The sequence below is a fragment of the Salvelinus fontinalis genome, chromosome 29, assembly GCF_029448725.1.
Source record: "Salvelinus fontinalis isolate EN_2023a chromosome 29, ASM2944872v1, whole genome shotgun sequence".
In the NCBI taxonomy this organism is placed as follows: Eukaryota; Metazoa; Chordata; class Actinopteri; order Salmoniformes; family Salmonidae; genus Salvelinus; species Salvelinus fontinalis.
The window spans coordinates 25962808-25976277 of NC_074693.1; the positions used below are offsets into that span (position 1 = coordinate 25962808).

The following is a 13470-nucleotide window of genomic DNA, read 5'->3' on the forward strand; positions in this document are numbered from 1 at the left end:
TCCAACTCAATCACCAAGTTTGAAGACGACACAACAGTGGTAGGCCTGATTACCAACAACGACGAGACCCTGGCGGAGTGGTGCCAGGAAAATAACCTCTCCATCAATGTCAACAAAATGAAGGAGCTAAACGTGGACTTCAGGAGAAAGATGGAGGAGGGCACCCTCATCCACACCTACGGAGCCACAGTGGAAAGGGTGAAAAGCTTCAAGTTCCTCGGCATACATTTCACGAACAACTTGAAAAGGTCCACCCGCACAGACAGTATGGTGAATAAGGCGCAACAACATCTCTTCAACCTCGGGACACAAACTTCTACAGATGCACAATTGAGAGCATCCTGCCGGGCTATATCACTGCCTGGTACGGCAACTGCACCGTCCACAACCGCAGGGCTCTCTAGAGGGTAGTGCAGTCTGCTCAACGCATCACCAGGGGCACACTGCCTGCCTGCCTTCAAGAACATCAACAGCACCCTATTTCACAGGAAGGCCAAAAAGATCATCAAGGACCTCAGCCACACGAACCACGGCCTGTTCACCTGCTAACATCTATAAGGAGGAGACCGTACAGGTGCATCACAGCTGGGACCGAGAGACTGAAAAACAGCTCTTATATCCAGGCCATCAGACTGTTAAATAGTCACCACTAGTTAGCCTCCGCTCTGTACCCTGCCCTGATCTTAGTCACTGTTACTACCTGGCTACGACCCGGTACCCTACCCTGCACCATAGAGGCTGCTGGCCTACAGTATGTACATAGTTATGGAACACTGGGCACTTTAATAATGTTTGCATACTGTTTTACCCACTTTATATGTACAGTTGAAGTCGGAAGTTTATATACACCTTAGCCAAATACATTTAAACTCAGTTTTTCACAATTCCTGACATTTAAAAAAATTCCCTGTCTTAGGTCAGTTAGGATCACCACTTTATTTTAAGAATGTGAAATGTCAGAATAATAGTAGAGAGAAGGATTTATTTCAGCTTGTATTTATTTCATCACATTCACAGTAGGTCAGAAGATTACATACACTCAATTAGTATTTGGTAGCATTGCCTTTAAACTGTTTAACTTGGGTCAAACGTTTCGGGTCGCCTTCCACAAGCTTCCCACAATAAATTGGGTGAATTTTGGCCCATTCCTCCTGACAGAGCTGGTGTAACTGAGTCAGGTTTTTCAGTTCTGCCCACACATTTTCTATAAGATTGAGGTCAGGGCGTTGTGATGGCCACTCCAATAACTTGACATTGTTGTCCTTAAGCCATTTGCCACAACTTTGGGAGTATGCTTGGGGTCATTGTCCATTTGGAAGATCCATTTACAACCAAGCTTTAACTTCATGACTGATGTCTTGAGATGTTGCTTCAATATATCCACATCATTTTTCTGCCTGATGATGCCATCTATTTTGTGAAGTGCACCCCCACAACATGATGCTGCCACCCCCGTGTTTCACAGTTGGGATGGTGTTCTTCGGCTTGCAAGCCTCCCCCTTTTTCCTCCAAACATAACGATGGTCATTATGGTCAAACAGTTCTATTTTTGTTTCATCAGACCAGAGGACATTTCCAAAAAGTACGATCTTTGTCCCCATGTGCAGTTGCAAACCGTAGTCTGGCTTTTTTATGGCGGTTTTGGAGAGGTGGCTTCTTCCTTACTGAGCAGCCTTTCAGGTTATGTCGATACTGTGGATATAGATACTTTTGTACCTGTTTCCTCCAGCATCTTCACATGGTCCTTTGCTGTTGTTCTGGGATTGATTTGCACTTTTCGCACCAAAGTACGTTCATCTCTAGGAGACAGAACGCGTCTCCTTCCTGAGCGGTATGACGGCTGTGTGGTCCCATGGTGTTTATACTTGCATACTGTTGTTTGTACAGATGAACATGGTACCTTCAGGTGTTTGGAAATTGCTCCCAAGGATGAACCAGACTTGTGGAGGTCTACAATTTTTTTCTGATGTCTTGGCTGATTTCCTTTGATTTTCCCATGATGACAAGCAAAAAGGCACTGAGTTTGAAGGTAGGCCTTGAAATAAATCCACAGGTACACCTCCAATTGACTCAAATGATGTCAATTTGCCTATCAGAGGCTTCTAAAGTCATGACATCATTTTCTGGAATTTTCCAAGCTGTTTAAAGGCACAGTCAACTTATTGTATGTAAACGTCTGACCCACTGGAATTGTGATACAGTGAATTATAAGTTAAATAATCTGTCTGTAAACAATTGTTGGAAAAATGACTTGTGTCATGCACAAAGTAGATGTCCTAATTGACTTGCCAAAACAATAGTTTGTTAACAAGAAATTTGTGGAGTTGTTGAAAAACTAGTTTTAAGGACTCCAACCTAAGTGTATGTAAACTTCTGACTTCAACTATTTATATATATATATATATATATATATATATATATATATATATATATATATATATATATATATATATATATATATGCGTCACTGCACAGCTATTTTCATGTCTCTCCAGTGATGTTCGATCGGGTTCAAGTCCGGGCTCTGGCTGGGCCTCTCAAGGACATTGAGACTTGTCCCGAAGCCACTCCTGCGTTGTCTTGGCTGTTGGCTTAGGATCATTGTCCTGTTGGAAGGTGAACCTTCGCCCCAGTCTGAGGTCCTGAGCGCTCTGGAGCAGGTTTTCATCAAAGAACTCTCTGTACTTTGCTCCGTTCATCTTTCCCTCTATCCTGACTAGTCTCCCAGTCCCTGCCGCTGAAAAACATCCCCACAGCATGATGCTGCCACCACTATGCTTCACCGTAGGGATGGTGCCAGGTTTCCTTGGCATTCAGGCCAAAGAGTTCAATCTTGGTTTCATCAGACCAGAGAATTTTGTTTCTCATGGCCTGAGAGTCTTAGGTGCTTTTTGGCAAACTCCAAGCGGGCTGTCATGTGCCTTTTATTGAGGAGTGGCATCCTTCTGGCCACTCTACCATAAAGGCCTGATTGGTGGAGTTCTGTAGAGATGGTTCTCCTTCTGGAAGGTTCTCCCTTCTCCACAAAGGAACTCTGGAGCTCTGTCAGAGTGACCATCGGGTTCTTGGTCACCTCCCTGACCAAGGCCCTTCTCCTCCAATTGCTCAGTTTGGCCAGGCGGCCAGCTCTAGGAAGAGTCTTGGTGGCTCCAAACTTCTACCATTTGATGGAGGCCATTGTGTTCTTTGGGACCTTCAATGCCGCAGACATTTTTTGGTACCCTTCCCCAGATCTGTGCTTCGACACAATCCTGTCTCGGAGCTCTATGGACTATTCTTTCGAATGTGTCAAAATGGGAAAAAAGGTTCTGAATACTTTCCGAATGCACTGTACATATACAGTATACTGTATTTATATTCTGACATTGCTCGTTCTAACATATATACATATATATATTTCTTAATTCCTTTCTTTAGATTTGGTGGATTTGCGTGTATTGTTTTGTTTCGCTGCAACTCCCGTACGGACTCGGGAGAGGCGAAAGGTCGAGAGCCATATGTCCCACAAAGCACAACCCAACCAAACCGCGCTGCTTCTTGACGCAATGCCCACTTAACCCGAAAGCCAGCCGTTACCAATGTGTCGGAGGAAACACCGTGCACCTGGCGACCGTGTCAGCGTACACTTCTCCCGGCCCGCCACAGGAATCGCTAGTGCGCGATCGTACAAGGGCATCCCTGCCGGGCCAAACCCTCCCCTAACATGGACGACGCTGGGCCAATTGTGCGCCACCCCATGTGTCTCCTGGTCGCGGCCGGCTGCGACTTGAAGACCAGAATCTCTAGTGACACAGCTAGCACTGCCATGCAGGGCCTTGGACCACTGCACCACTTGGGAGGCCAGTCCATGCTTTTTTTAGATTCTATTCTGGATTTTATTTTGGGGGGAGAAGCATTTCTCTGAATCGTTTACACCTGTTGTATTCTGTGCATGTGACAAATAAACGTTAATTTGATTTGAATAGTTTCCGTAATAGTATATTGATGTTAACAGTGATAGTAGAGCATGTGTTCTTGTCTTTTAGTTAACATACTTACTGCACAATGCGCTCCATCACCATTTTATTATATTCTATTACATTCTATTTTATTCTCCCCCCTTCCAGCCGGACTACATGATGGGTCCATCCATCATCATTGACCCAGACGAGTGTCCTCTGGACGAGCAGTGTGAACGCCTGCAGTACGATGGCAGCAAGTGGGAGTTTCCCCGAGACCGCCTCAGACTGGGTGAGTACCTTACTACACCATACAGCACTGGTACAGTCTAAGAAGTCACTCACCATGACCACGCTGTAACTCAAAGGCCTATACGCACCATGAATTGGCACCTACTGTAAGCGTATTTACTTGTCCAGCCTACATTTCACATCCACAGGTTAATGTCATGGTGATAAGGTGGCACCCATAACTCTGGGTCCTCTTAAACTGTGACCCTGTTTGCCCATTACATTGGAATATAGTGCCAGAGAGGATGGTATGTGGCAGAGGTGTCACCCCCCTGTGAAGAGGGTGTAGCGTCTTTGCTCATTAGCGACCCTCCACTGTCGCCTGGTCTTAACGGCACTATAAATCCCCTGGAGGAGCGCTTCACGGGCCCAGTGGTCAGAACCTCAGCAGGTTGTTTTAATTACCCATAATTCCCCTGATAGAGGACCCAACCAGATTTACTACTCCCCAGGGGCCAGCCACTTTCATTTACATGTAGACCTATTGTAACCCACTGGCCCCTCTCTCTCTCTCTCTCGCTCTCTGTTCCAGGCAAAACTCTGGGCCATGGAGCCTTCGGGAAAGTAGTGGAGGCCTCTGCTTTTGGGATTGACAAGCTCTCGACCTGCAAGACTGTGGCCGTCAAAATGCTGAAAGGTATGGAAGAAACATTATTATCAAGACTTTCATATGAACATTTTATATATGCTAATTTACAGTACTCTCATGTGCACTTCTGTTGAAAAACCATGTTGAAAAACCATGTTGAAAAACCATGTTGAAAAGTCATACAGGCTGTCTTCCACATAGCTTCCTTTTGCTCACACCTGGTGGAAATGGTACTGATAAAGGTGCTCCTCGCCAAATACAAACACAATATCCATTGTTTTGGGTGTAACAGATGTAAAACAGCCATCTGTCATTTCAGCAGACAATTTGGTTTCTCGCGCATGATACGAATTCAAAAGCCGTGCTAGCACACGTGCGTGTAATTAACAGTCGCGCACAGGCTATTTGTTCAAAGGAGGCGTGCGTTGGCTGCTTCTCACTGTTTGGCCTGAGTGAGATTAGGACCTTGGTGTCCCTGATGAGGATGACAGTCAGCAGATAAGACAGGAATCAGGATAGCATTATATTTGGTGTTAGCGATTGAAAAGTTTAAAAGTGTAAAAAACAAAAAAGTTGTAAAATAAAGGTTTGAAAAATAAAAGTGGTTATTAATAATTGTAACCCAGATGCTTTGGAGATACACAAACAATTGGAAACAATGCCCCCCCCCCCCCCCCCCCCCCCCCACCTGCTTCCCACATATGATTTATGTTCATCATAAATTATGGTCATTTCAGTCTTTCTAAATCTGGCAGAGCATATTTATCCCATCAACAATTGAGTAAAAAGCAGTCAAAAGCAATGCAGAAGGAGAGAGACTCCGAGAGAAGGGGAGGGAGGGAGGGGAAGAGAGAGAGAGACTGTCCAAGGAATTTTACCTAGTGATCTTAGCAGAATAAACATTTCAGCCCAATATCACTGACACTGACTGTATCCCCTTAGGGTTGATGTGGTCCAACTAACTTTCCTCCTGGTTCTGTTAGGATATTCAACTCTAACTCTGTAGAGTAATGGGACCACAGATGGATGCTGATGGTGTTGTGAAAGATCTAGCTACATGGGGATGATAAATCAGGCCATTTGTTAGATATTTCTGTCAGTGTCAAGGCATTAATCATCTCTTTCCATTAATCATGGAGGAACCAAGCTCACCAGGCCGGCTGCTGCTACGCTGCTCTACTGCTCTACTCCAGGCCCCCCAGGTCAAACATAATGAAAAGCAGCTCACTTCCCTAAACTGACCCTCCGTGTAGACTCACCGTCAGTCAACTCCAGCTTCCAGAGCAGACTGGAACAACTGTGATGAGCCAACATAAGACAGAGCAGAAGTACAGTCCCACAATTCACAAGTTCTCCATTTATTATTTAAATCCAAGTAATTGATTCATTGTTTAAAACCTTTTACTGCAGTGGGCTAAATCAGGGTCGCACAGAGTGTTTCTTGGTAGTTCTAAACAAATAAAGTATACACCTCACACACATGGTTATGGGCTTTAAAAAGAAGACACCTGTGCCATGTCAGATATAGAGTTGAAATGTATTCAGTTTTGAGTTTGCATCCCAATATTACACTTTATATACATCACAGAAGACTGAAATATAACATGTTTATTCATGTTTATTAATTATGAAATTATGGAAAATATGAGTAACCTTCCACCCATGAGGCCACTAGAGGACAATTTGGTTGTTTTTTCCCCTCCATTTTTTGGTAATTTGGTCATCGGAAGTTCTTCATTCATTTTTAAAATTCAAGTCGTTGATTCATTATTTAAATCGACCAAAATCCCCGTTAGAGTAAACCACATCCAGGGAGTCCGTGATGGCTGAGAGCAAGATTATTTCGCAACACCATTTTGTTCAGTCAATGTTTTCATTCTGTTTATCAGTTAGGGACATTATTGGTACCACTACCACTACAACGCTAACTCCAACCACCTGTGTCCAGAAGAGCTTTTCAGATAATAAAAGAGAGACATTACACAGGCACATTGGACGCATTAGGCTGCCACCCAACATTGACTAGTTGGTATTCCACAGTCTTTGAGATCAATGTTACTGAGAGGTTTCGAGGGACCGTTAATCTTTGCGTCGATGCCCCCCCCCCCCATACCCCCCCCAAAAAAAGGATGAGTCACTTTGATGGTGTTTAGTTTATGTGGTTAAGAAAAACCCTCCCTCTGACCTCATAGCATTCCTGACCAAGATATCGGCCTCTTATATGATGTGTAGACTGGCTATACAACTGAGAAACAAAACAGCATTTTAAATCTGGGAAAAAATTATGTTACTGTCATTATGACTCTCCATGTGTGCTGCAGTGTTTATTGTGATGTAATGTATTGCTGTGCTTTGGGTTGTGCCCTCATGTATGCAAGTATCTCATTTAATGTGAGAGAATGCTGATGTTTGTGTTTTAAGTCCTATATTTTCCCATGATGACTTAATTTATTTCCCGCTGTCCATCTTTGCATACCATCTTAATTTTGCACATTGAATGTTCTCATGCAGATAATCATGTTACCTTATGTGAAAAATGTCTTGCCTATCTAAAATCTCCTCCGCATGCGTACAAGTCTGTTCTTTATTTTCCATCTATACTGTTTGGTTTCCAGACGTCCATGAACGTACATCAGTTGGAGTAATCTTAAACGAAGATAAAGAATTTATATGACATTTAATTTAAAGTCCAAAAAACATCCACTCTTTTGTGGAGTTGTATGAAACAGTATCCCCGCAGTAGGACATGTACATTTAACCTTCATCTCTGTAAATAGTCTGTGTTGATGTTGAAACAGGAGGAGCTACGACAAATGAGCGCAAGGCTCTGATGTCGGAGCTGAAGATCCTGATCCACATTGGTCATCATCTGAACGTGGTCAACCTGCTGGGAGCCTGCACCAAGCCTGGAGGTGAGAGAGGGTTAACTCTTTTCTTTAAACTTAGTCACACTGTATGACTTGCATACAATTTGTGAAGTACGTTTATAAATTGATGGAATCTCAGAGAAAATCCTGTTTTTACTGTTTATGAATCATTACTTGTTTGGAATCTTCTTTGAATTCCGTGCTTCTTTCTTCTCAGGTCCATTGATGATGATAGTGGAGTACTGCAAATATGGAAACTTGTCAAACTACTTGAGAAGCAAGAGGGCTGATTTCATCGTTTATAAGGTAAATCAGCAGCTTTCAGAAATCCTGCTTTCTCATCAAATCAAAAGCCTTCATGATTTAGTCTACTTAGCTGTCAAAAACTTCATGATTTAGTCTACTTAGCTGTCAAAAACTTCATGATTTAGTCTACTTAGCTGTCAAAAACTTCATGATTTAGTCTACTTAGCTGTCAAAAACTTCATGATTTAGTCTACTTAGCTGTCAAAACCTTCATGATTCAGTACATTTCTCAACCTAATAGGAAAACCCCAGATTGTCAGAAGAACCGTTTTCTAAAGTGACTCAAGGTTTGCATCTGTATTTTTGATCTGGTGTGTGTCTCGTATGTCAGAGCCAGGACGGTAAGGTGGTGACGTCGGGGTCGGGCTGTGACCTCAGCGAGCTCATCAAGCGGCGCCTGGAGAGCGTGGCCAGCACCGGAAGCTCGGCCAGCTCCGGCTTTGTGGAAGATAAGAGCTACTGCGACTCAGAGGAAGAGGAGGAAGGTAAACTAAATGAGCCAACAGCGTCTTCCTTCCCCTCACCGCCCCCTTCACCCCTCCCTCTCACCTCCACCCACACTCCCATGCCCCCTGATTGTTTTCTTCCCTGGGCCTGATGGGACGTTTCCTCCTCCTATTCATAAATTAAATCGATAGGACAGGAACCCCGGGCTGATACCCACTGGGCCTGGAGGAAAAGATGGAGTGGAGGAGGAGGCCTCTGTTGACATCCTCCTCTGTCCTGACTGTTTGCCTGCTGCTGGCGCGTCGGCCATTTTAAATATAATATATAACAATATATATGAATGGTAAATAATGTATTGTCATTTTGGAGTCACTTTTGTTGTAAATAAGAATAGAATATGTTTCTAAACACTTCCACATTAATGTAGATGCGACCATGATTACGGATAGTCCTGAATGAATCGTGAATAATGATGAGTGAGAAAGTTACAGGCACACAAAGGTCATGCCTGCAAGACATGCTAACCTCTCACCATTACAATAACAGGGGAGGTTAGCATTTTATATCATACACCCAAGACATGCTAATCTCTCACCATTACAATAACAGGGGAGGTTAGCATTTTTGGGTGGGTATGATATTTATGCCTCTGTAATTTTCTCACTCACCATTATTCACGATTCATTCAGGATTATCCGTAATAATGGTAGCATCCACATTAATGTAGAAGTATATTCTTATTTACAGTAAAAGTGACTTCAAAATGAGACAATACATTATTTATCATTAATTTCCATTGGGCACAAAATAATCTGAAACACAACCAAAACAAACTGCAAATGCATAAAAATGGTAAAGTCACAAGCTTGATGTGACAAATGTGATAATTGCGTGCTAGGAATGTGGAAACAATTTATTTATTATTTATTTTTATATTTACATTTTTTATTTAAACTTTTGTCTACTTTAATAGACATATAAGTGAATTTGTCCCAATACTTTTGCTCCATTAAAATGGGGGACTATGTACAAAAAGTGGTGTCATTTCTAAACGGTTCACCTAATATGGATAAAGAAAATACCATCAAATAAAAGCTGACAGTCTGCACTTTAACCTCATAGTCATTGTATCATATAATTTCATGACAAAACTTTTGGAGGTCACTGTACGTGTTACACCGTACTATTCATTTCCACTTTATGTTCCGTTTTGCCCTCAGAGCCAGAGGATCTGTACAAGAGAGTGCTGACAATGGAAGATTTGATTTGCTACATTTTCCAAGTTGCAAAAGGCATGGAGTTCCTGGCTTCACGCAAGGTATGTACCTCCTCCAGGCAAATGACAGTATCAAAATACTTTGCTAAAGGTAGTCTTGTGACACACATGTTGGGTATTAATCTAATACCACTTTATAAAGCTTTATTCAGTCCAGTTGACTTTAGATTTACTAAAAGGCTGTTGTATTTTGACAGCTGGGGAAGTTGTTTTGTTCACATTTTTTATTCATAGAACACTATGTTCCTTGCGAGTCTATTGGCTATAATCAGTCTAAAACTCATTCAGATTTAAAGGTCTGTCACAAGCTCTGAGAGAGCGGATGGTACTAATTAGTGAACCCATTGTTGTCAATATTAGAGAGAAGGCTTTAACCTGGGTATGGAACACTTCGCATTCCGAATACAATTGATGACTGTTCCATATGGTTGTCTTAGCTGACATGCACATGCATGCATTGAGTGTTTCCTATCAGGTCACATGGTCAGGAAATAGTCCTAGCCATGCTTTATCACATTAGGCTGAATCGTAACTTGAGATATGTCCACATAACTCAAACGTTCATGTAAAGTCATGCATCGATGTCAATCCAAATCTAACTGGATGATTTCTCTTCCTTTTGTTAGTGTATTCATCGTGATCTGGCTGCAAGAAACATCCTACTGTCTGAGAATAATGTTGTGAAGATATGCGATTTTGGACTGGCCAGAGACATCTACAAAGACCCAGACTACGTTCGCAAAGGAGATGTAAGTATGAACAGCAATCTGATCTTTTTTACAATGCTATGCTGTGCTGCTATTCATCTGACATAATAAGTCAATTACACGTGATGAAACGCACCAACGACTTGACGTCGATTATCGCCTGTTGTGTGAGAGAGAGAGACATTCAAAAACACTCAGCTTGATGGAAAAGAACCAGAACACGTGTTCTGTTACTACCGACTTGGCAAAAACAAAAGAGCGATCGAATAAATGCAGGAGATCTGGGAAATGCCAGATATTCTGGGCAGATTTCACTGTTTGTCTGAATATTTATTAAACGTGTCTGTCTACATAGACTAGAGGACGTTTTGTTGTTGAGGATGTTTGGTAGTACTATGCCATGAGGGCATTTACCCTACTTTACTCAAAAAGCCCTTCTGCTTCTCCTCAGATGTGACAGGTTGGTTATTGATGGTATTGATGAGACAGCCAGTCACACAGGTGAGATGAGATACTCATTTAAAAGAGCTTTTGTCTCTTATCTCCATCTCTCCCCTCACAGGCCAGACTGCCCCTCAAGTGGATGGCGCCAGAGGCCATTTTTGATAAGATCTACACCACTCAGAGCGATGTGTGGTCCTTTGGAGTTCTGATGTGGGAGATCTTCTCTCTGGGTAAATATACATACCAGGAATGACTCACCATGCCTTGTAGTCTCTCAGACACATGCATACACACACACGATAACATACACACTATACACACACGTACACATGGATTTTGTGTTGTAGATATGTGGTAGTAGAGTAGGGGCCTGAGGGAACACACTTAATGTGTTGTGAAATCTGTTATGAATGTATTGTAATGTTTTTAAAATTGTGTAACTGCCTTAATTTTGCTGGACCCCACCCAGGAAGAGTAGCTGCTGCCTTGGCAGGAACTAATGGTCATCCATAATAAATACAAATACAAAAACAAATACCTCACCTGACCTCCCCGTTAGCAGAATGAATGAGCAAAAATTAACAAACATCTGTGCACAGCCATTTGGAACAATACAGACATATTCAATGCAGATTTCCTCTGTTGTGTAGGTCCTGAATCACGTCTACGAGGACTATTGTTTTAGGATTGTTAATGAAACTGCAAACTTAGACTGCTTTGGTGCACACTTGATCTTTTCTGGCCTGTAATGGATTTATATCAGAGAATTCTTATGACCCTATTTATGATTTTTTTATTACTCAGTAAAAATGTTACTGCTTATAATTTTTTTTTATAAAATAGTCACAAAATAGTTTGAAAAACACTATTGTCTGTATAATTATTTGCACACGTAATCTTAAAATTTTGCACACAGTATTCCTTCCAAAGGAGGGAGAGGTTTCTTTCTGTCATCAGCCAGCAAGGTTCAGCGAGGAGACAAGTCTCTAGTCAGCTAGCCAGGCGAGGCAAGGTGCCCCTAGCCATGCAGCTCCTCCAGATGCACTGGGTCATAACTGGCTTCGGCTACTGCGTAATTGTGCCTCTGGGACAAACAGGGGCGCATTGTCAGCTTGCGAAAACTATTTTCATGCTGCTCCTGCAAAAACATTAGTGAACTTGGACTGTGAATTCTATCACAGGCAAGGGCCATTAAAAAGAAAGAATACCTCCCATTTAAGCCGGCCGTTGCCTTCCCAGCTGGCAATGCAAACGCCGTGTATCCAAGCAGCCGATCAATGTAAATGTTTGCCCCTGCTGTGAAACCACTGACACCTTTAAAATGCCATTGTATGTAGGTCCATGACTGTCTATGCACCGTGCACCTCACCCGACCAAGCTGTTCTATAGCAAGACTCCACATGACATATTGTATGCTCAAATGTCACCATACGTAGCAAGGACAACATTCAGAGTAAATGTTACAAAAGTGTAAGGAAAGAACAGTACATCGATTCAGGGCTTGGGGATTCATTGGGCATCTACACTTCAACCTCTGCCACCTCTGCCATCATTTTCGAGGACTTCGGTCCAAAAGAAAGTGTGACATTTCAAATACCCAGACATGGGGGGCATTGAAACACTCATTCTTTCTCTCTCTCTCTTTCTCTCTCTTTCTTTCTCTCTCTCTCTTTCTCTCTCTCGCTCTTCCTTTCTTTCTCGCTCTCTTTCTTTCTCTCTTTCTCTCTCACTCTCCCATAATCTTTCTCTGTCAGAACCACACACACAGAACCACAGACACTGATACATATACCTTCAAAGAACCACTCACTCACACATCTGGGTGGTGTTAACATGGTCTCAGAAAGATAAATTAGGACACGAAAACAACTGCAAAAAAAATTCAAACACTCAAGTCTGGCAATCTGTTACAGATAGGTGTTTAGAGGTCAAAAGTTTGCTGCAGTCCCAAGGTGCTGGAACGTGCATATCGCAACGTGACCCGCAGTCTAGCAGCTTGAGTTTTGCCTTGTGTTTTTGGATTTCACCGTCTTGTTAGTTTAGGTGCCAAACCTTCAACTACACTTCGGTTTCTGTGTTAGACATGTGTTACGCGGTAATCTGCCTATTTACTTAGCATGTTCGGTTGATGTGATGGAGAGAAAGTATAACATGGCGTACTAGTAGATGTTACATCGTATCGACATAGTGCTCTGGAGCTTTCGATGCTATCTGATATTGTGTCAGGGATGTCAGTCGGGTACATGAAAATATTGGTTCATGAGTCTGGACATTTTTATGGATTAGATGGCGTGGGCAATATTTTCCAAAACTCCAACTGGATTGGATATTCGATGCAAGTTGGCTTAGTCGTGTATTATTGTTTTCATTTCGGCTGAGCCAAGCATAAATTCAAATTGTGTCTGATAATCCCCCACCCCCCAGGTGCCTCTCCGTATCCCGGCTTACACATCGACGAGGACTTCTGCTGCCGACTGAAGGAAGGGACCAGGATGAGAGCTCCGGAATACTCCTCCTCTGAAATGTAAGGATCAAGCGATCTTTGTTACTCCATTACTTAACATACAAACCCCAATCTCATCATCTAACTCAGGGCAAAAAAAAA

General features: G+C 42.5%; 1 protein-coding gene across 1 annotated transcript in view; it reads left to right on the forward strand.

Annotated features, from left to right (window-relative positions):
- The window catches only part of LOC129827705 (vascular endothelial growth factor receptor kdr-like), an 85513-nt gene that overhangs the window by 45826 nt on the left and 26217 nt on the right, over window positions 1-13470 (forward strand). The window contains exons 17-25 of the mRNA XM_055888794.1: window positions 4107-4230; window positions 4762-4866; window positions 7617-7730; window positions 7903-7991; window positions 8323-8476; window positions 9659-9756; window positions 10341-10463; window positions 10984-11095; window positions 13290-13389. Coding sequence (XP_055744769.1) covers window positions 4107-4230; window positions 4762-4866; window positions 7617-7730; window positions 7903-7991; window positions 8323-8476; window positions 9659-9756; window positions 10341-10463; window positions 10984-11095; window positions 13290-13389 — 1019 coding nt within the window. The remainder of the gene's footprint in view (window positions 1-4106; window positions 4231-4761; window positions 4867-7616; window positions 7731-7902; window positions 7992-8322; window positions 8477-9658; window positions 9757-10340; window positions 10464-10983; window positions 11096-13289; window positions 13390-13470) is intronic.